Source organism: Antechinus flavipes, chromosome 1 (genome assembly GCF_016432865.1).
Source record: "Antechinus flavipes isolate AdamAnt ecotype Samford, QLD, Australia chromosome 1, AdamAnt_v2, whole genome shotgun sequence".
Lineage (NCBI taxonomy): Eukaryota > Metazoa > Chordata > Mammalia > Dasyuromorphia > Dasyuridae > Antechinus > Antechinus flavipes.
Window position 1 is genome coordinate 439,432,440 of NC_067398.1, and position 24,847 is coordinate 439,457,286.

A 24,847-nucleotide genomic window follows, 5' to 3' on the forward strand; every position below is an offset into this window, starting at 1 on the left:
TTGATAATTTCCTGGAAAATAGTGTCCAAGCTCTTTTTTTTCATCATATTTTTCAGGGAGTCCAGTAATTCTCAGATTGTTTCTCCTAGATCTGTTTTCCAGGTCTGTTGTTTTCCCAAGAAGGCATTTGACATTTTTTTCCATTGTTTCATTTTTTTGGTTTTGCTTGACTGATTCTTAGTGTCTCCTCGAGTCATTCATTTCCATTTATTCGATTCTGATTTTCATGAATTATTTTCTTCACTCACTTTTTAAATATCTTTTTCTAATTGTTCAATTGAGTTTTTAAGTAAGTTGTTTTATTCTATGGAATTTTTTTCTATTTCATCAATTTTATTTTTTAGAGAGTTATTTTCTTTTTCCAGTTTACTAATTCTGTTTTTCAAGGATATGATTTCTTTATCTACTCTATCTTTAAATGAGTGGGATGACTTATCTAGATTCTCTTGCCAAGCTTCCCTTTCCTTTTCCCATTTTTCTTCTATTCTCTTGTGACAGCCTTTTTAATTTCTTCTATGAGAGTCTTGTGTATTGAGGACCAGATCATATCCCACTTTGGGGATTCATCTGGAGACAGTCTGTTTTTTGTCTCCTCAGGGTTTAAAGTCTGCTCTCTATCCATATAAAAGCTATCAATAGTTAGAGTCCGGTTTAATTTTTTGCTCATTTTGTCAGAGAAGAATCAAAGACGACAAACTAGCAAAAAAACATATGCAATCTGCTTTTTTGGGTGGAAAGGGGAGCTGGATGGTATTACCACGCTTCCTCTACAGACTGCAGGGGGGGCAGTAGTGAGGCACTAGCAGGATAGCAATGGTTATGCTGCGTCTGTGCTCTGAGACTCTGAGAGCGTGCTGAGATACTCCGGATGGTTGTGGCCAAGTCCTGAGACACCCTAGCTGTTTGGGGTTATAGTCTTTACTTCCTGTGTTTACAGCTTCTCTCCTGGCTTGCTGCCAAGGCAAAGTATCCACACTGTGGTAAAGTTCTTTCCCCAGAAACGGCTGAGATCACACCCCACCTCACTCCGGTCTGCTCAGTGTGAGCTTCCTGCTTTACCCTCCCTGCCTGCCCTCTGCCTGCGCCTGATCTGACTGTCCCGCCCATGAGCAAAAACAGGCCTTTTTCTGGAGAATTTCAAGGATGTCTTCTGTTGGTAATTATTTGTGGGTTTTTTTTTTTTTTTTTCAGTCAAGCACTAATTCTGAGGCCTTGTCATGAACTAAATTCTGAGAGCAAAGACGGAGTGTAAGTAGATGTGTGTGTCCTCTCCACCATCTTGGCTGTAAGTCCTTCTGTAGTTTTAATTGAACAATTTTGTATGGTATGGTACTTTTTGGTAATATGTATATCAGGGTTGTATTTCTTTTCTTTTGGAATCTTCACTTCTTTGAATTAACCTGAAAATTAAAATTATGTTGCTTTTAACACCGATTTCTTCCATTTTTTGGTCAGGTATAACATATCTTTCTAATTTAGTATTTTTAAGTGCCACTGCTGCTTCTTCAAATAGTATGAGGTGGTTGAATCCAAAAGTTAAGGTTCTCATCATTTACTGAAGAGAGAGGGTGCTGCCTTCAAAATGCTGACAGATCTCTTCCATTTTTGGTCTTTTTGTTGTCTTTAAGTTTCACCTACAAATGATCTTGAGAACATTTAGACTGACTAGTTCTCAACAAACTTTTAATGGCTCATTTTGTTCCAATTGCTTTTTGATATTTTGCGAGGTAGAACTAGTCATAATCTAGCTTTTTATCCCTGATATTTTACAAATAAGTTTGGATAAATCACTGTTATTACCCTTAGTTGCCAAATGTCTGTTTGACAAAGAGATCAAGTGTTTGCTATATTGAATTTGTTTCTGGACTCTGGTTTCCTCATTGGGACAGTTGTTTTGTTCCATTTAAACTATTCAAAAAATAATAACAGATCAGGATCTTTACTTTTGTACATTTCTTAATTTTTGTAGTCAACAGTTGAAGTAGACTACAGCTGTTGTAGGCTCATGTTATGTCTTCTTATGTTTATGCATTCATCTAAATTGGTGAGGATATATCTTCCTATTTTATTCTTTGTTTTAATGATTGCAAATTTAGCTGATTTTCATTCTTCATTTAAGAGGAAGCAAAATAGAATAAAAACATTCCATTTGAAGTCAGAGGAATTGGGTTCAAATTTCAGCTCTGCTATCAATTCACTGTGTGAATTTGTTTCTTAGTCTGGTGTGCCAAATTAATAATAATAATAATAATAATAATAATAATAAGGATCTGGAAGTAAAGAACATGGAAGTTATAGGTAATTGTAATTGTAACAGGTAACATCTAGAGATGTTTATGAAGGGTTCATGGGATCAGGTGAAAAGCAAATGCTCCTAGCTAACTCTTAAATGAAAGACCCAGTCAGCAATGAACTTTCTGCCTCAGTTTCCTGCTCTTTATTATGCTAAGAGCACCACTGTTATGAAATGTAGAGTATTATATCTTTGCTGATCTAACCCAAAGCTCTGTACAAAAATGTTTTTATATAACCATGAAGGACTGATTTTTGAAAGAAAATAGATTTATCTGTCTTACGTAATCATTTTAGTCTGTTCATAATAGTGATAATGTATAGGATTTAATATGTTTTTAGTGTTGAGTAAACCTTTAATGAAGCTTTACCAAATTATGAGATTTGGTCACATTAAGACCCCTTTAGACTATGAGCTACTAGAGATTAGGGGACTTTTGCCTTTATTTGTATCTTCAGTGCTTGACACAGTTCAATAAATAATAATGTTAATAATAAATGTTTATCGACAAAGAAACAGACAAGAAATTCTCAAAATAAGATAACATGGCAGAATTTCAAAGTACTCTAGGAAAGGGACACTAGTGACCCTATTGAGATCAAGATGAGGTATTAGAATATACATAGTATTATGGAGATCTCAGAAGACATTTAGTTTAATCCTGCCCATTTTACAGATAAAAGAAACGGAGATTCAAATTTAAATGACTTGCTTCGAATCACAATGATAGTAAGAGACAAGGAGAATTTGAACCCAGTTCTTCTGATACCAGAATTAGAGCTCTTTCCACTTGGTTATTCAGTTGATTTTCTTATTGATATCTATATTAAGAGCATCAATGTCAATTAATCAGTAAGCATTTATTAAGTGCCTACTCTGTGCCAGGCACTGTACTAAGCACTACGGAGAGGAAAAGAGGCAAAAGACAGTCCTAGCTTGAAGGAACTTACAATCCAATGGGGAAGACAACAGGCAAACAGATATGGACAAGCTAAACACGGGATAAATAGGAAGTAACTGAAAGAAGGAAAGCACTGGAATTGAGAGAGTTTGGGAAAGGCTTCCTGTAGAAGATGGGATCATAGTTGAGCCTAGAAGGGAGCCAGGGAAAGCAGTAGGTGGAGAGAGAGAGGAAGGAAATTCTAAGTGTGGAGGATGGCTAGAGAAAATCCACTGAGCTGAGAGATAAAGTGTCCTGTTGAGGGACAGCCGGGCGGCCAGTAGAGATGAGCATGTGTCAGGGAGTAAGATTAGGGATAGGGATAGGTTATGAAAGGCTTTGAATGACAAAGAGGCAATGTTGTATTTGATTCTAGAGAAATAAACCTGGGCCAATGGATTCTTAACTGAGGCTGAAGGGACCTGATCCAAAACTTCTTAGCTAATCTGAGAAAACCCAAGGAGAGATCACATTGGATTAGAGTCGATTTATTCTCTTGGACAAGGAAATTTAGGAGCCATTTTTAGCCAAATTTAGGGACATCCGGATGTGGGTCCCCAAGAAAGATCTCTGCAGATTTAGATTCTAATCTAAGATAAAGATCTGAGACATTTGCAGAATTGTGCACTTCCAAATAATACTGGTATATATAAAACCAACCTTCAATCTGACCACTATTTGCTCGGTGCTTGACACAGTTCAATAAATAATAATGTTAATAATAAATGTTTATCGACTCACTGCTTGTACGTAGTAGACAATGATTGAAGTTATTAGATTGCTTGAATAAAGCTAAGAAACATCTTTATCAAGTGACAGATCAGAATATGCTTGTTTTCTAGATTCTTCTTAACTCTCTATTCCTCTCTATTTTTATTTATTTATTTATAGCAATTTGGATTTTTTGTGGCAGGAAACGCTTACTAGAAATCAATATGCTTTCTACCCTGGGTGAAGTGACATTACTATACAATGACTAGTTTAACATTTGAGTTTTTCTCCCTAAGAAGAAATCCCTTGCTCCTTCATTTCTTTATTTTTGCATCAAATACACTCAATTAGACTAAGTTCTTTTAGAATCATTGACTAGAAAGAACTCTTTCTGAATACTAAGGGGGAAAGCAGCCAAATTCTCCTCATTTACCTGTCAGATCACTTCTAAAAATAATGAATGTGGAAACTCCCACAATCCATGTTTACAGCAGGGAGTCGTATTTACGAAGTGTCTAATCCAACACTGATCGTTCTTCTCATGCTGGTACAGATTGCAGAGAAGGTTGGCATACTGTCAGTGGTTAGTGATTGTTATATCATGTAATTCACTGTCTTAGACTGTTTATGGAAAATGTGGACACCAAGTCTGTCAGTAACACTACTATAGGTGACAGTTTGGTGAAGCAACTAGTTGCCTACACCTTGGAACTGATAGCTTCTGTTTCGTGTCAGGTTCTAAGAATGCCATTTTATCATTTGGCACCAGAAGTTCTAAATTTCTAAGAAGTGAAAATGGTTTTGTGTGTGTGTGTGTGTCTGTGTCTGTGTGTGTCTGTGTGTGTGTGTGTGTGTCTGTGCCTGTGTCTGTCTCTGTGTATCTGTGTATGTGTGTCTGAGTTATTAAGTAAGAAATAAAGTAGAATAGGATGCCACATGCAGATGAGATTTCAAAGGTTAACTCATTTTATTTTACAAAGATACTAAGGTGTAGATACTTCCAACACATCTTACCAAGTTCTCATGATTTAGTACCCATAAATCTAAGGTTAGAACAAATTTATACTAGTTTATCCCCACTGGGTCCTTTCTGCAGCATGGCAATCCTATTTTTCTAACCTAGTTGATTCCCTATTTCACTTACTACAGCAACTGTCTAAGTCTTTTCAAGGCTCCCATGACACCATTATGCATTCCCTCTTATTTCTTTGTTAAAAAAAAAAAATTAGGCCATTCATCATGAGTTCCCTCTTCTTTCTCCCTTTTTACCTTACATTCCTTTGACATCATATCCCACTCTGTCCTCCTTCACTACTTCACAGTTGGGGTAAATTGAGCTTAGAGATAATAATAAAACAATGTCTTTGATGATGAGATGACTCTTCTGCCTGCCAGTGTTGGCCCTCCAAATCTCCTCTATTCTTTAAAAACCCTCTCTAGATACTCGAGTGCGTATATACATATACATATATATATATGTAAAATCTCTTCCCAAAACAGTCCACACTTAGTGTATCTGCTTTTCTTCTTATTTTCTTCTAAACCCTCTATTGTCTAGCTTCTGACTTCATTATTCAATTAAAATGATTCTCTTCAAATATATCTGTAATGTCTTTTCCATATCTAATGGTTTTTTCTCAATCTTTATCCTTCTTGATTTCTCTAAAGCATTTGGCATAGTTGACTATTTCCTTCTGGACATTCTGTTGAGTTTTCATGATTTCAGTCTCTCTATCTTCTTTTTATATATCTTACACTTCAGTCTTCTTTATTGACTCTTCATCTGTGCCATGCCCACTAGATGTGGATATCTTTCAAGGATTTGTTTTAAATCTTCTCTTTTTTCTCTATATTCTCATCTGGTGATCTCTTTGGCTCCCAGGAATTTAGCATCTTTACAAAGATAATTCCCAGATTTTTATATCCAGTCCCAGTCTCAATTCTACATCTCCTATTTCCTATTGGACATTTCACTGGAATCTTAAAACTCAAATATCCAAAATTAAGCATAATTTTTCTTCCATTCGTATTCTTCTTCTTAGATATTTCCCAATTACTGATGACAGTTCCACCATCTTTCTATTCATGTAGATTTTTCCTTCTTCCCTCCCTCCTTTCCTTCTCCTTTTTTCCCTCTTCCTCCTCTCCCTCCCTCCCTCCTTCTCTCTCCCTATTTGCCCTCCTTTTCTTCCTTCCTCCCTCCTCCTTTCTTCCCTCCGTTCCTTCTTCCTTACCTTTTTCCTCATTCCATCCTTTTGGTTTACAGTAAGATAAGCTTATCTTTTGGAAGGAATTGCCCCCTTCCAGATAAAAATTTTGAATTGGTCTTCTCATAGACTCATAAAAGTGAATTTTCTTCCCTAAAAATTTAAAAACATTGGCAGTGTATAAACTAAGAATACACACATACATATGTATATGCATATATAAACACATTTATATTTCTGCTTTTTTATTGCATCTGGACAATTAACTTCAGAGCATCAGTTTCTTTACCTATAAACTAATAGTCTTTCTGTTTCTAAGTCTATAAATTTACAACTTAAAAACTGATAAATTAGATATCTTAGCCTTATAGATTTGTTGAATTAAAAGTTTTTAACTGTCCAGAAAGATATTAGAATAAAATATTTAATATTTTGTCTTAAATTAATTATGTTTAGTTCCTAAAGTAATAATTCTGATTCAATTCAACAAATATTTATTGGTTTTTACAGTAAAAATCCCAATTCCACAAACCTTTATTTATTAAGCATTCACAACATACAAGGTTCTAGGTTAGATTAAAAAAAGTGATACAGAGATAAAAAGAAAGTCTGCCCTCAAGGATTTTAAGTGAGAAGTTGATACACCAAATATGCTAGTAAGTATTTACATATAAGCTATTTATATATTTATATGCTATATAAATTCAAGAAAAGGGAGAATACTAAAAACTGAGAAGATATGGAAAGTCTTACTGTAAGAGATGATATCTCCAATATGCTTTGAAGAAACCAGGGATTGTGTGAAGTGGATAGTAAAGAAGGGGATTAAGAACAAGGCACAGAAACCAGGAATTGTCTTCTTGTATATGTAGTCAGTAAGCTAGTCAGTAAGCCAGTTTGACTGGAATGGAGAGTTCTTGAAGAAAGATATTATGAAATAAGATTGGAAAGGTATGTGGTAGTTATTTTGAAGGGTCTGGATACTACTAGCCCTGGGTATCTTGCATTTTTTTCCTACAGGGAGTAGAGAATTATTGAAGATACCTGGTAGCTAGTTCAAGATCTGTGTTTTAGGAAGATCAATCCAGCAGCGATGGAAAGGAGACCAATTAGGAAACTACAGTATTGAATTTTTAGAGTAAAAGATAGAAATAAAGGAGAGATGAGAGATTTGCTTTGTAGTAGAATCAGCAGGACTAGAGAATATGGAGAATGGGAAAAGAGAAGATTCAAGAAGAGCATCAAAGAGCATTCAACAGTTTGTTTCTTGTGAAATGCTAGATTGTCGTAACCTATGCCCGGAAGATAAAATTGGCATATCGAATGATACCAGGCCATCCATCACCTCTGCTGTGTCTTCTTAGCAAGCCCTTCAGTGCTTCTAACAATCACCAATTACTCTGCAGATTTTTTGAAAATTAGCATATTTATAATCACCCTCCCTGTCCTGCTCTGTTTACCCCAGAATGGTTAAAAATAATGTTTGCATGGGAAGGCTTAGGAACTCAAAAAATGATGTAAGCAGAACTTGGAAAACAATATACAGTATACAGCTACCACAGTAGTGTAAGTGAAAAGAACCTCCATAACAATATTAAAACCAAAAATCAAAAACAATATAATTTGAGAATGTACTTCCTTTCTTTTCAGAGGACAGGAAGCATAGATGGGCAACATTGCATATACTGTTAGACTTAATTATTGTTGGGATTTTTTTTGAACTATATTTTTTCTTTTTTATTCTTTGTTATGAAATGACTGTGTAGGAGAAAGGGGAGAGATGTTGGGAAAAGGGAATATAATCAGAAAAGATACTAATAAAACAAAGTAATATAATATGAAGTCATCATACAGCAGATTGCCTAATATTAGATTGCTTAATGTTAGGCAATCTGCTGTATGATGACTTCATATTATATTCAATGTTATTTATTTCCTCCAATAGAATATAAATTCTTCACAAATGAAGTATCTTTGATACTTATCATAGCATTTGAAATACCATTGTTAAGTTGTGTTCAACTCTGTGACCCTGTTTAGGATAATCTTGACAGAAGAGCTGGGGTGGTTTTCTGTTTCTTTTTTCCAGTGGTTTAAGGCAAAGAGAGGTTAAGTTATTTGTCCATGCTCACACAAATAGTGAGTGTTTGAAGCCAGATTTGAATTCAGGTCTTCCTGATTCAGGCCCATTATTTTGTCCCCTGAGTCCCTTAGCCTCCTGTTTGAAATACAGTAGGTTCTTAATGAAATACTTACTCAATAATGAAATAAATGAATGAACTTTTTTTACAGTTTTGCTTTACTAGGTAAATCAAAGAAATACTGAAGAATATAATGTAATTCACCAAGCATTTATTGTGTTGTCCATTTTTCAGTCATTTTTTTCTCTTTTTAACCCCACTTGGGTTTTCTTGGCAAAGGCACTGCAGTGGTTTGCCATTTTTTTCTTGAGTTTATTTTGCAGATGAGGAACTAAGGCAACTATGGATAAATAACTTGCCCAGGTCACACAGTAAATATCTAAGATCAGATTTGAACTCAGGTTTTCCTGACTCTAGGCCACATGCTCTATTCACTAGGCCACCTACCTATCCAATTTTAGTTATTTACTATTGATTGTTATACTTAAATTAAAATAAAAGTGTATTAGATATAGGATTGGGGGAGGCATGGCTAAATAATAGTTTATATAAAAAAAGATCCGTGAGTTTTAGTGAACTATAATGTCAGAATGAGTCAAGATGACTGACAATTAAGTAGAAAATTGTAACTGATCTTTGATTTCATTAATAAAGGCATAGTGTACAGAATGAAAGAGCCAACAGTCTCAATGCCTTGTGCCCTTGGTAGACACCTGGAATAGTATGATCCCTGCTGCGTGTTGCATCTTTGGGGGCTGTCATTGAACCTAGGGTATTCAGAAGTGGGCAGGTAACTTACTAACCTGTTCTTTGGGCTGCAGTTGGTGGTGATTAGGTATTATCATCTAGGATATCAGATATTTTCCTCTGGGGTCTAGGTAAAGTCAATCCAAGTTGTCCATACTTTCCCTTTCTTTCTTATTCTTCCCTTAATTACATCCATTCTTCTTGCCCTCTGGCTTGCTGGCTGTTCTTTGTAGATAACATTTCTTTTTCCGTTTTTGTGCCTTTTGCAGGACACACTCTGTTTTTGGAACATACTATCCCCATCTCCATCTCATAGCATCCCTGGTTTGAGCCTCATGAGGCACCATGGGCCACTTCTCCATGAAGTGTTTCCTGATTGTTCTGGTTATTGGCATATCTGCCTCTTGAGATTACTTTGTTTGAATTTGTTTATACTTTATATTTGATTGTATTGATGTATACATGTTGCATTTCACTAGTAGAATATAAACATTTTTGGGAGAGGATCTGTTTCGTTTTTAATCTTTGTCTGCCCAGTGCCTTGAATAGTTTGTTTCATGTGGTAGGTTCCTTTTTTTTTTTTTTTTTTTTTTTTTTAAATAACATTTTATTGATAGAACCAATGCCAGGGTAATTTTTAACAGCATTATCCCTTGTACTCACTAATGTTCCAATTTTTCCCTCCTCTCTCCACCCCCTCCCCCAGATGGCAAGCAGTCCTTTACATGTTGAATAGGTTACAGTATATCCTAGATACAATATATGTGTGCAGAACTGAACAGTTTTCTTGTTGCACAGGGAGAATTGGATTCAGAAGGTATAAATAATCTGGGAAGAAAAACAAAAATGCAAGCAAATTATATTCATTTCCCAGTGCTCTTTCTTTGGGTGTAGCTGCTTCTGTCCATCCTTGATCAATTGAAACTGAATTAGCTCTCTTTAACAAAGAGATCTACTTCCATCAGAATACATCCTCAAACAGTATCGTTGTTGAGGTATATAATGATCTCCTGGTTCTGCTCATTTCACTTAGCATCAGTTCATGTAAGTCTCTCTAGTCCTCTCTGTATTCATCCTGCTGGTCATTCCTTACAGAACAATAATATTCCATAACGTTCATATACATATGGTAAGTTCTTAATAAATGTTTACTGAAATTGAAACCAATGAATAATTTTGGTTCTTTGCTTAGTTAATAGCTTAGAATATAGCTATTTAGTTGCCTTAATTTTTTTCAGATAATATCATGCATGGAGATAAAACTTGTTTCTCCTTGAATTTAGAGTACCATAACCTTGGTTGGCCCTCAGCTGCAAGCTAGGCTGGAAGCTTTGAGCATAAAGTATTTTTCTATTTTTTTTGATTTGCTTGCTACAACATGTAGAAACATTTATCAAAATGACTTTTTGATTCTGTCACTTGGGCAATAATTTGAGTTATATTATGTGTTCTGACTTATTTAAAATTATTGTACTAACCATTTTGAATTGTATTCATTTATATGTATATAGAGAAGTATAAATACATATATATATGTATATTACACTTTTTTTTTCCCTTTCCATGTTTAGAACTCTCCAAAGAATGAGAATTCTTTTGCATCTCTGCTGAGACATTCTCCTCTAATTCAGATGGGACCTGCCAAAGATAAAATCGTCTTCGGACAAATCTTCCATGTTGTGGAAAATGACCTTTATATAGATTTTGGCGGCAAATTTCATTGTGTATGCAAAAGACCAGAATCAGATGGAGAGTAAGTATGACATAATTAGGTGTGATTAAGTAATGATGTTTTTTGAAAATGTTTTACTAATGCTTTTTTAAAAAATTTTTTTAATAGCTTTTTATTTACAAGTTATATGCATGGGTAATTTTATAGCATTGACAATTGCCAAACCTTTTGTTCCAGTTTTCCCTCCTTCCTTCTACCCCTTCCCTAGATGGCAGGATGACCAATACATGTTAAATATGTTAAAGTATAAATTAAATACAAAATAAGTATACATGTCCAAACCGTTATTTTGCCATACAAAAAAAATTGGACTCTGAAATATTGTACAATTAACCTGTGAAGGAAATCCAAAATGCAGGCGGGCAAAAAATATAGGGATTGGGAATTCAGTGTAATGGTTCTCCCATAGTTCTTTCACTGGGTGTAGCTGGTTCAGTTCATTATTGCTCCATTGGAACTAGTTTGGTTCATCTTATTGCTGAGGATGGCCAGATCCATCAGAATTGGTCATCATATAGTATTGTTGTTGAAGTATATAATGATCTCCTGGCCCTGCTCGTTTCACTGAGCATCAGTTCATGTCAATCTCTCCAGGCCTTTCTGAAATCATCCTGTTGGTCATTTCTTACTGAACAATAATATTCCATAATATTCATATACCACAATTTATTCAGCCATTCTCCAATTGATGGGCATCCACTCAGTTTCCTGTTTCTGGCCCCTACAAAGAGGGCTGCCACAAACATTCTTGCACATACAGGTCCCTTTCCCTTCTTTAAGATCTCTTTGGGATCTTAAGCCCAGTATTTACTAATGCTTAAAAAAAAAAAAAATTAGTACTTCCCAATACTCCACTCCAATAGAACCTTTTCTTCTAACAAAAAAGTCTAGTTAAGTAAAACCAACCAACACACACAGATCATGGTTAATGTAATCTGCTCTTTTCTGTCATTTAATCTTTTCCTTTTTCCTGAGAGGAGACATCATCATTTTTGCAGAGTGGAGATTGTTAGTATGTCCAACTAAGTTTGGATGTATGGGATTGTTTTCCTTTTTGTGTTCCTCATACACAGTCTTCTTTCTTACTTTCTGTTTACTTAATTCAAAATGAGTTTGATCCTCTTCATTTCAGCAGTTATTTATTAAGGGCCTAATATGTGCATGGCATTGTAAATACCAAGACAGAAATGAAGGGTCTTTGCCCTCAAACTTCATATTTTCATGCTTGCTTGCAAATTTTTCTGAATTCTTCATAATCCTTAATTTTTTTTGATGTACTTCATATACACATTTGTTTTCAAATACTATTGTTTATCCCACTTAAGATCTCTAAGGCTCAGTTTCCTACTTATTAATGGAAAAAATAATGCTTCTACTTCCTATCTAGCATTGTTGTTATTGCTATTGTGAGGCAGTCACTTTAATTGATTTGCCCAAGGTTACACAGCTAGCAAGGGTCAGATATCTGAGGCCATATATATATATGTGTGTGTGTGTGTGTGTGTGTGTGTGTGTGTGATAATCCTTTTAATGTCAGATGTTAAGATGATTATTTTCTAGTCATTTCATATCTATATTTTAGAGGGTAGATCTGGGAAGAGTGGCTAAAATTAGCAGAGATAAATCTGGGCTTGATATATAAGGAGAAACTTTGGAACAACTAATCACCATTTGTTAAACATTTACCCTGTGCCAGGTATTGTGCGAAGTAAGCAATGGAAATACAAAGAAAGGCAAAAGACAGTTTCTGCCCTTGAACAGTTTCCAGGTTAATGGGGTGTAGACAGCATGAAAACAACTCTGTTGTAATAACAGACTCTACACATCATCTTTGGTCATATGGAATCACAATTTGTGATGGCATCGATCAGAATTCTAAAATCTTTTAATGTTACTGTCATTTTATGAATTGTCCTCCTCATTTTCATTTCACTCTGCATCAGTTCATATAGATCTCAGTTTCTTCAGAAATCATCTATTATTTCTTCTGGCACAATAATTATGCTCATATACCACAATTTGTTTAGTCATCCCAAAATAAGTGAACACCCCCTTAATTTCCAGTTTTGCTATTGTGAAAATAGCTGCTACACACACATATGTTTTCTTTGATACTGTAGGCATATGTTTAGTATGTGTTGTCATTTTGGGTAAATTTTTTTTTAACCAGATCAAGGAAATCCTTTTGCCCTGTGATTGATAGAAAAAGATGATTCTGACTAATCAAAAAAGAATTCCTGAGCAGGTCCTAGAGGATCTCTCTCCTTCCCTCATAAAGGGGGAGAAATGTTTCCAGACTAGTAGAATATGTTTAACTTTATTTCTCTATTCTCCTTATATTTTAATTTTTGTCAACTAGGAACTCATAATGAAGGAACTAAGTGTCCTTCGTAATATAGTACTATATTTTGCAAAACCAACTGAAGCACTGTGACAATTTTAAAAGTTCTAAGAGACATAGTTTTTGAGTAATTTAATCATTTTAGTAATAAGATTACCAAAGCCCTCTCATGGGGTGAGCTTATATTTTATTTGCCTTTCAAAGAATAGTTAATGAGAGAGTTAATGAGAAAATGAATGTTACAATGAGAGGCTGAACTGTATTACAATGAGGGTCTTGGATTACATGACTTGAATCATCCAAATCTTGATAAAAAAAATTTAACAATTTCTAAATCTCCTTTATAAGAAAAGGGAGAATCAATATTTCCCTAGACTTGTCCAAGCAAATACATTGAGCAGGAATGCACCTGTTAGCCAAGATTTAGAATTTCTTTTACTGTCTGATTAGATCTTGGCTTGGCTAACTCTCTGCCTAAGATATCCCCACTGGTTGATGAAGAAGTAGGAAAAAAGAGACCCTTGACCCTGTTACAATAATTAGTTATTAATCAATAATTATTTTTCACAGTACTGTCTCCTTCATGTATCCTTATCTATTTGCCCCCTGAACATGGTAACTTCTCCTAATAACTAAAGTCCATAATTGACCACTAGGCTTTACATAACATTTTAAAATCATATCTTTTTAATATATCTACCACATAAAATTATAGTTAACTGTGATTGTGTCTTGTCTTTCTATTATTATCAGTTCTATGAGGGAAGAGATATCATATTTCATCTCCTGTCAGATATAGCACAGAAGTCTCTACATAGTAAAGGCAATATGTTTTGAATTGAATTAATGTTGTTAGGCATCACATAACTCTTTTTTAAAATTTACTCTTTTTTTCTCGTTTATTATGTCTTTTTCCAACTTTGTGATTTCATTCATCATCTGAGTAAAATATTTATATGTTGTAATACAATCATGGATCAAGGGTTATCACAGTAGATAGGGTTATATGTCCCATTTAAGTGTAACCAAATGGGAATGATTTTTTACTTATGCTTCTCTTTCATTACTTTTTAAAACTTCTTTCCTTGTCATTTATCCTTCCTGAATATATAGCCAGTGTGTCCTCCAAAGCATGTACCCTCTTTTTTTTTTCCTTTTATAATCTAGAAACTAGAAAACTAGTTGTGTCAAAAATAGCAATAAGTAGTTTCCGAATGGAAGCTTATCTAGTAGGTAGTGTGGTGCATTTGAAAGTGTTGTTTTTAGAATCAGAGACCTGGGACTTGAACCTTGTTACTGTGCCATTTACTTAGCTAAAGTCATTTAGCATTTATAAGTTTTAGTTTCCTCACTTTACAAGTAAGATGTTGAACTAAATGTTCCCTGAGGTCCATTATAACTCTAGATAAAAAAAAAAAAAAAAAAAAAAAGCCTTTGAGTAAAGATGAGCTTCCAAATTCCAAAAAGGCATATCACTGGAACAAGTGATAAATTTTAGAGTAAAAGGACTCCATTCAAATTCTGACTGTGTATTACACCTGTAAGTTTTGGTAAGCTACTTAATGTCTCTGGGTTCTCTCAGCTGTACAGTGAGGGAGTTGAACTGGATGACCAGCAATTTCCCGTAAAACTCTAAATCTACAATCCATTTTTGTAGATTTTTAAAAATATATTTTCCCCACCTAATATCTCCATCCCCACTTTTTTTTTTTTTTTTGCTTGTTTCTCGATATATTTATTGGGTGTATCTCTTGTCATAACATAACTGACTTCCAGATAAATTATGTATTATTGAAATTGATTGTGCATTATTGACAGTTTATTAGTTGTTACTGTTAATAATGTTGATAAAAATTAAAATAATAGTTTTAGTGTTTTGAATGTATTTATTTGTTTAGAATATTCTAAATTACATAATTTGATTTATTGATAGTTATTTTAGAATTAACCAGTGTAGTAATACAGATGCTTACATAGTACTGTTTAGGGGCTGTATTAATGTAATAATTAGTATTTTTTGGTTGATGATATATTAAAAATCAAATCCCTCAATGTGTCACATTTTATTTCTTCAATTCCAACATGATATTGCTCTGATTAGTGATGGTATGATCATTAACACTGTTCACTTAGGGAAAATATCTGTTTCTTACTGGCACATAAAAAAAAAAAAAACTAATTTTTTATATCTCTTAGTTTGGTTTTAAAAAAAAAAACAACATCAATGGTCTGCTTTTAATATTCAGTGCTATAAACAACTACTTCAAAAAAGTTTTTTTTAATTTCAGTAGTTGATTTTCTATATAAATTTTTTGTTTTTATTTTGTATAAGATGCAAAAATATCAGTAAAAAGACATACAATTTTAAAACTAAGGTTCATTTATTGATATTTTAATAAGAACTTTGCTTTCAAACATATTATTTCTGTAATGTTATCACAACAGATATGATTGACAGGTCTTTAATACTATGAGTATCAAAACAAGCATGATTGGCAGCTCTGAAGCAGTTAACACGTGCAATGAATATCATTTGTACATATATTTGACACTGAGGTGGAATAAACAAGCTAATTTCCCAGTCTTTGTTTCTAATTCAGGCTATGGTATGTAGGGTCAAATAAAAAGTGGAACATTACTGAATGCTTAAAAAAACTAACATTTTCAAAATAATTGAGAAAAAAAGAGAAAATCAGTTATTTCAATTAAGTACTTCATTTTGCTTTAGTGCACATTTTATTTTTTTAAGATTTTATTTCAGAATGGTGATATATATATGTGTGTGTGATTATAGATATGTATATAGATATACACATTTCCTGTTTACTTTTTTTTGGTTTTCATTTTAGTATTTTAATGCTTGGTTTGTGTCATTTGTTATTTCAATAAGTGTGTATTTAATACCTGTTGTGGGTCATTTTTCTTGGGATTGTAAAGTGATGCAAGGGCAATGTTTTGAGTATTAAATTTTTGTTAGGGAATTGAGAGGTCAACCAGGTGAGGAACTTTAAGACTATGCTGTACAAAAGTTTATTCTAGAAATGGGGTAGTGTGGAAGTGTTAGCTTGAAAAGGAATAGGAGTGTTGTTTTAAAGTATCAGAGTCTGTAATGTGGGCCCTGGACACACAGAACTGGGAACAGCATGTGGAAGTTATGGAAGAATAGATTTAGACTTGATATAAGTAAAAATTTCCTAACCAGTAGAGTTACCCAACAATGGATCTACCTTTTGAGGTAGTGTGATCCCCTTTTCTGGAGGTCTTCAAGAAGAGCATAATGGCCTATTTGGATTGTTGTGGGAAGGATTTCTGTACAGATAGGAATTGGACTAAAGGTCCAAATCTATGATTCTGTGATTTAGTCCCCTGACATTGTAAGCTAATTGTGAATAGGTATTTTTTCATCTTTTGTACTTGTATTTCCCAGCACTCTGCACATCGTAGGTGCTTAATATTTTGTGAATTAATTTTTAAAACTTAGTTAAGGAGATAACAGTCATGTGAATAGATAAAACTGCTAAAGTTGAAAGAAGCCATCGCCTATTCAATTTGATTAGTGTCTGAAAAAGAACACTTTGCTTAAAGACCTCCAAGGGTGGGGGGGGCACCTTTTACCTTCAAAGAGAAGCTCTTTCTATTTGTGGCTAGCTCTGTTAGGAAGTGTCTCTTACAGCAGGTCAGAAACCTGCTTTATTCTAACATCTACCAATTTCTCCTTTCTAGTTTTCTCCCATCAGGCTAAATAGAATAAATCGAGACTGTCTTTCACATTAAAAAAAAAAAAGTTCAAATACTTGATCAATTAAGCTAAATGTTACTAGTTCTTCAGACCAATCTTCTTGTGCTTCTCTGCAACCTTCCCTGCTTCCTAGTGGCCTTCCTCTAGTTTCTTTTCCTTCTATGTGACTTCCCACCTTCTTTCTGCCTCTGGACCTTGGCATGGGCTATTCTCAAGACTGGAATGTGTCACTTCCTTATTATTACTTCTTAAAAGCCTCCGTTCCTAAAGCTTATTAGCTCAACTGGCAATTTTTACATGAAGTTTTTTTTTCCCCCTTTCCCTAACTGGTTGTGACATGCCTCTTCCCCCCAATTATTTTATGTGGTTTTTTTTGTTTGTTTGTTTGTTTTCAAGCAGAAGCACTGTAGTATAGTGCAGAAATGTTAAACTCAAGGTTTGCAAATCTCCCGAGTACTGCAGCATTAAATTAAAATGTAATTAAGAAACTTTTAACAAAATAAATAAACATACAATACAATATAGATTATGTTAATTTGTGATTTTCTAAATCTGTGTTTTCCTTCATTGATCTGTTTTTGTATGAGTTTCATACGATTGGTATAGAAAATAGAAAGTTGCCTTGAAATTAGGAAACCTGGATTCATATCTAGTCTTTAATACATACTAGTGCTAATCATATTATTTAACCTGTTAATGGCCTGGTAAATTCTCTTAGCCTATAAATTGTAAATTTACATTAGTAGAGAGGGTTTCTTTATAAGTAGCTCCCTACATGAATAAAATCACAGATTCAGAAGCTGATAATATTTTATATGTATTTATGTGTGTGTAGATTTTGAAAGAGATGAGGTGAGATTTCTTAGGACAGTTGTGAAAATCGAGTAAGACTTCATCTACTTCAGAGTTAGAGTAGGCCTGAAAGGCCTTAAGCATTAACTCAAGAACATATCTAAGTCCCCTTCCTGCTATCCTCCCATGACATCATTTTCTCCCTACTTCTGTCAAATATGGGCAACTATGTACTTATTGGCCAAGTTCAATTTCTTGGGAAGTTCCCTAGGTTAGAATGTAAGACCCTCAGCCAATGAGGATGATGTCAGTAGTGGGAGGGGTATTTGCTTTACGGACTATTGAAGTGTCAAACCTGTCCTAAAAGATGCCTCCTCCCTTTGATTTGCCTGCTCGAGGGGTGTACTCCGGATTCTCCGGAGAATGTGCAATAAACTTTTGCTTTGCTCCTAGAGATCTCTCTAGCTTTTTTTTTTTTTTTAAATGATGACCCTTCATCATTTTTGAGCCACACAATATTGTTTTCCCAATTAAAGTGTTCCTTGAAATCAGGAACTGTTTCATTTTTGTCTTTAATATCCTATGCACCTAACTTAATACCTGACTCAAACAAGTGATTAATAAAATTTGTTTACCTATTCTTAAAATGTGTTGTCTAATATTAAATACAATATTGCAAGTGTCCAGCACAGAGCATGGTGGGATTGTCCCCTTTACTCAGGTTGATCATATCCTTATTCCCAGAAATTTTATCTTTCTTAATGTAGCTAAATATGACATTGACTTTATTTACAGAAAATAAGCTTGCAGTCTGAAAAAACTTTGAATTCTTTTCACATGAACTGCCATTTAAACATTCCTCAAATCTTTTATTTGTGAAAGATTTTTTTTTAACTCAAAGTATGAAAACTCTTTTTGTTCTTATTTAATTTGTTCTTACTAGATTTCCCTAAGGAGGATTCCGATCTCTTGAGATCTTTTTAGATCTAACTTTGTAATTATATGCCTTAACTATAATAAAAGTTAACATTTATATTTACATCAATTGAAGGAATTGAGTATGTTTAGCTTGAAAAAAGAAAAAGCTCAAAAGAGATTCATAGTTCTTTTCAAGTACCTGAGACCTTGTCATGTGGAAGTCATGAGATTTATTCTGCTTTGAATCAGGAAGCAGAACCAATTAGGCAGTCAGTGATTATTTATTAAGTGCTGTCCTCTGGGCTAAGTGTTAGGGATGTAAAAAAAAGAGGTCCTTGCCTTCAAAAAGCTTGCTTTCTAATGGCAAAGATAACATGTTAATAACTACACTTGCATAAGATATACTCCAAAGGAAGGCACTATCAGCTGGAATACTTAAGAATGTGGGCTTTAAGATAGGTCTTGAATAATGCATGGAAAAATAAGAAGGAAGCAGCATTCTCATATACCAGGCAGCTCACATGCAGTCACAGAGAGGTCATATGAGAAATAGTCAGCCAATGGAACCAAACTGCAGAGTGTAAGGAGGGGAATAAATTAAAAGAAGAATGAAAAGAGAGGAAGGAGCAAGTTCGTGCAAAGATTTAAATACCACAGAAATTGAATTTAGTTATCTGGTCTGTCCTTATCATTTATTTGTTCAACTGTCTAAGAAAATTGAATAACATTTTAAAATAATTGAAGAAAATGTAAAATTTCAATTAGAGGTTAGTGAAAATATATATTTTTTTCCTTCCCATTCAAGTACAAACCACCTGAAATCTCTTTATGTTTGCACTTTAAAACCCTCTAACTTAAAGGGTTTTTTTGTTATCAGGTGCCACAGGGTGGAGCTCTTCAAATAAGGAAATCCTATATTTTTGTCTCTTAATATAAAATTCTTGGCTCTCTTTTAGGGTGACTAGTGCTAATTCCTAAATGGTCTGATATCTTCCTTTATAGAACTAAAGCCAACTAATTTAAATTCTATTGGATTTCATGAGGTTTCACTTACTTGAGACAATGATATCAGACTGCTTTGTTCTTAGATAACTACAAAATCAAGAAAGCTTTTCTGTTTATAGTATATTTCATTTTTTGAAAACTTTTAATTCAGAACCCCAGCTTTGGACCTAAAATAGACTTCTTCATAGTGTTCCTTTTTAAAATGTAAATTAGATATTAGATGAGTATAATTAAATACTTAATTAGAACTGATTGAGCATATTATACTGTTCGCGCGGGTTTTGTGCTGTTGCCTCTGTCATTTTTGAATTTATTAAGCAAATAGATCTTTCCTTGATGAATTTTCCTTGAAAGCATTTTCCATCTTATGCAGTGTGTTTTTGAAAAGAAGGGTTATGAACTATTTGTAATCATATATTATGGAAACAGATGCACTTGATTCAGGGTGGAATGAATAATTTGAAAGTACAGCTTTAAAAATGTTTTGCTGCGGATTTATGTACTGTGTGAGACTCAGTGCTTTTATTTGAGTTAAACTTGCCTCAACACACTTGTTTATATCCTCTGTTCTATTTAGGGATTAAAAAGATAAATATCGAAGTATTTTGAAAGTTATCCCAAGACAAAAAGATAAACTCTTTTAAAAAAAGATAGAGTTAATATAAAAAAATAATAAATGAAATGTTCTTATAAATAATTCCCCATACCAGGAAGAAAACAAGGTAACAAAATGAGTACATTTATGTATAGCATTATAAGAGCCACCATACATCATGCATATTTTTTTAAACTTATGATAATTATTTCAAAATAGTGCATTATTTGAAGAAAATTTTCTACTTATACTCTTTGATTTAAAAAAGAAACTGTTAGTTATCAAAATTTGTTTTATTCATTGTTAGCCTGAGTTTTACATTATTGAAACATCTGTCTCATTTTATATGGTTTTTAAACGATCACAGAGTTATTTAGCAATCATTATATTCCAAACTCTTTTCAGTACCATGGGATGTTGTTCACCTTGTTCTGCTTAAATTTTTTGAGAGCTACTACAGGTTTTCTTATTATATTCTTATGCAAACTAAAATTTGAAATATCTGGCCTTGTCTCTGTAATTAATTATCATTAAATCCTGTTAAACTTGGCAAATATTTGTTAAACTCTGTGTTCCAGTCACTGTGCTACATACAGTACAAAGAGAGGAAGTCCTTCAGGAACTTACACTTTACTGAAACAACAGGTACACACACGAATAAATGCAAAATATATATGAAAGAAATAGAAACTAATTCAAGCAAGGAGTAAGAAATAGAATCAAGTAAAGCTTCTTGCAGGAGATGATATCAAAGCTAAGCTTTGGACTTCAGGATCCCAAGAGTTGGACTTGAGAAAGCTGAGTATGCCAATGGATAAAGGAAAGACAAGAAAGCAAGAACTGTGTGTAGACAACAGCACATAGGAGTGCAGATTGAGTGAAAGCTGTTGTGGTATAATCAGTCTTTAAAGATAGGTTTGAGCAAGATTGTGACCTTTAGTATCAAACAGAGGTATTTGTAATTTAATTTAGGGGAAACAGGGAATCTGAGATGATTTTAGGGAATAGTACCCTGCGACCAGACCTGTGCTGTATGAATATAAATTTAACAATTCTATAGAGAATGGATTGGGAAGGGGAAGTGCTGGATTCAGGAAGAGACCCATGAGGCATGATCTGCAACTACTGCCAAAATCCAGACAAGATGATGAGGCTTGAAGATGTTTGTGGCTGAATAGACTATACCCCAACTTCCTCTTGTGAGGATAACTAAAAATAGACCCTTTTTTTGTTGTCCTAAGCATTTCCCATAGGTGTTACACTTGAAGTTCTTGACATTTTTAAAAGATCATGCCACTCCTGTATTTGTTTTTAGTTACCTATTCTTGCTTCCAGGATCTGCACATTTTGGGAACTCAGGAGTGGCAATTAAGGATATTTGATATCTTTTGCTATGGCAACAGGCTCCATTTTGATGTGTGAACAGCCAGCGCCTAATAGATATAGGCATGATTAGTTAAAATAATCAAACCATTAAGGTAAGAACAGAAATATCATGTATATAATTTTCTGATTGATATTCATTAGCCTTCCCATCCATCACTGAAGTAAAAAAAAATCATATTTGTAAGACTTTTTTATGACTCAATGGACTTTAAATTAGCACTAGACTGAAGCAGCAAACTCATAGCTATTCTTTTTGATCAAATGACTTAGTATTATGGGATTAATGACAATGACTAAAAAGGATTCATTATGAATTTTATGGTAATTAATGGACCCAGCATAAACTAGATAAAGCTTTTCTCCTCAGATATGTAGTTTTTGGGGAAACCTTGGTATTGTCAACAGAATGTTGGATTTAGAGCCAAGAAACTCTAATTTCAAATCTAGTTTCATTCATAGATTACCTTTGTGTCCTTGAGCAGTTTTTTTCACTTATAAAATAGTAATATAAAATAGAACCCATTTCCCACATCACTTGTGAGGATCAAATAATGAATTTAAAAAAGTGTGTTTCAGCATTAAAAATAGTATATAAATGTAGATTATTATGTCGTGAACAGATGCTTCTTTACATATATATTTTTCTCTGAGTATGATTTCAGTGAGATAAGTCTAACATTTCTTATTTTAAACTGTTTATCATCTTTTCACCTAAATATTTTTCCCCAAGTATATGAAATATCTCAAGAACTAAATGTATCTTAGTTTTTGAGATACTTTTATATTATGTTCATAATTTGAAGTTTTCCAATTTATAATCATTTTCATTTTTATGATAACTCAGGTATGTAATTTCCAGGTAGATGAAATAGTTATATATGTGTTAAATATTATTTCAATAATAATAGTAAGCTGACATAGTTTTCCAGGGAACTAAAAGCTGTGTCATAAGAGGATTAGTTGAAGGAACCATAAATGTATAGCCTGCAGCAGAAGATTTTTGGGGGGAGGTAGTAAGGAATGAAATTATGATCTTTAAGTATCTGAAGGTTTACATATAAGAACAGAGTTATTGTTTTTGCTTGATGTGAGTGGAAGGATTCAAAACCATGGTAGAAGTCCCAGTAGGGAAGATTTTGAGTTCATTATACTGAGCAGCTTGTTAATAATAATCAAAGCTATCTAAAAACTGGAATGAATCACCTCAGGAAATAGTTTTCTCTTTATTATTATAACTTTTCATATCAAGATGGATATTTTTTTGTACAGGATACTTTCTCTAGCCACCAGTGATCTCTTAATTGACAAATCCAGTTGCCTTTTTTTCAGTCCTTATCCTTCTGACTTTTCTGTAGTTGTTGAAGCTATTGACCACCCTCTTCCCGGATTTTCTTTTCTCTAGGTTTTTGTAACTCTTCTGGTTGTTCTCCTAACTCTGCTTTTCAGGAGCCTCATTTTCCAGGACATGGCCACTAACCAATAGTATTCTATTTGACTCTGTCCCAGGCCCTCTACTCTACCTCTCTCTTCTCTCTTTATCTTTTTAATCCCTAAATAGAATAGAGTATATAACGATGATGGGTTATTATCAGTTTTCATGGATTCAATTAACATCTGTAAGTTAATGATTCTCAAATCTCTTTCTCCATTCCCTAGACTCTCTTCTAAACTGAGTGTCTTGTATATACTTAACTTATTTATCTTTCTCTCCCTTCAGAACTTTTCTATTATTGTCAAGGGCATTACCTTCCAGTCACCAGTCAGGCTTGGAAAATATCATCTTCAACTCATACTCTCTCACCCTTAGTATCCAATCATTTGTCAAGTCTTATTTCTTTTTATTTATTCTCTCTCTCTCTCTCTCTCTCTCTCTCTTTCTCTCTTTAATTAAAGCTTTTTATTCACAAAGAATATGCATGGATAATTTTTCCAACATTGATCCCTGTATACCTTTGCTGCAAATTTTCCCTTTCTTCCTTTCCCTTTTCCCCTTTCCCCTCATTCCCTCCCCCCTCATCCCCTCCCCAACCTGGCAGGCAGTCCAATACATGCCAAATATGCCAAAAATACATGCCAGATCCAGTATGTGTATATATATTCACATAGCCATCTGGTTGTGCAAGAAAAATCAGATCAAGATGGAAGACAAAAAAAAAAACTGAGAAAAAAGAAACAAAATGCAAGCAAATAATAACAGAGAGAGTGAGAATGCTATGTTGTGTTCCACCCTCTGTTCCCATGATTTTCTCTCTGGGTGTAGATGGTTCTCTTCACCACTGTACAAGTAGAACTGGTCCAAATCATCTCAATGTTGAAAAGAGCCACATCCATCAGAATTGATCATCATATAGTCTTGTTGCTGTGTATAATGATCTTCTAGTTTTGCTCATTTCACTTGGCATCAGTTCATGTAAGTCTCTCCAGGCTTCTTTGAAATCATCCTGCTGGTTGTTTCTTACAGAACAGTAATATTTCATAACATATACCATAATTTATTCAGCCATTCTCCAATTGATGGGCATCCATTCAGTTTCCAGTTTCTAGTCACTACAAAAAGGGCTGCCACAAACATTTTTGCATGTGTACGTCCCTTTCCCTCTTTTAAGATCTCTTTGGGATATAATCCCAATAGAAACACTGCTGGATCAAAGGGTATACACAGTTTGATAACTTTTTGAGCATAGTTTCAAACTGCTTTCCAGAATGGTTGGATCCATTCACAGTTCCACCAACAACGTATGAGTGTCCCAGTTTTCCCACATCCCCTCCAACAGTCATTATTATCTTTTCCTGTCATCTTAGCCAATCTGACAAGTGTGTAGTGGTGCCTGAGAGTTGTCTTGATTTGCATTTCTCTGATCAATAGTGATTTGGTGCTACAAATAGTTTCAGTTTCTTCATATGAAAATTGTCTGTTCATATCCTTTGACCATTTATCAATTGGAGAATGGCTTGGACTATTATAAATTTGAGTCAGTTCTCTATATATTTTAGAAATGAGGCCTTTAAAAGATCCTTTGGATATAAAAATGTTTTCTCAGTTTATTGCTTCCCTTCTAATCTTGTCTGCATTAGTTTTGTTTGTATAAAACCTTTTTAACTTAATATAATAAAATTTATCTATTTTATGATCAATAATGATCTCTAGTTCTTCTTTGGTCACAAATTCCTTCCTCCTCCACAAATCTGAGAGGTACATTATCCTATGTTCTTCTAATTTGTTTATAGTATCATTCTTTATGTCTAGATCGTGAACCCATTTCGACTTTATCTTGGTATATGGTGTTGGATGTGGGTCTG

At 33.9% G+C, this 24,847-nt stretch overlaps 1 protein-coding gene across 2 annotated transcripts in view; it reads left to right on the top strand.

The window, feature by feature from the left end:
* MRPS28 (mitochondrial ribosomal protein S28) overlaps positions 1-24,847 on the top strand; it is a 159,350-nt gene that overhangs the window by 17,311 nt on the left and 117,192 nt on the right. For both annotated transcript variants that reach the window (XM_051969995.1, XM_051969996.1), the window contains exon 2: positions 10,611-10,792. In XM_051969995.1, the coding sequence (XP_051825955.1) occupies positions 10,611-10,792 (182 nt within the window). The remainder of the gene's footprint in view (positions 1-10,610; positions 10,793-24,847) is intronic.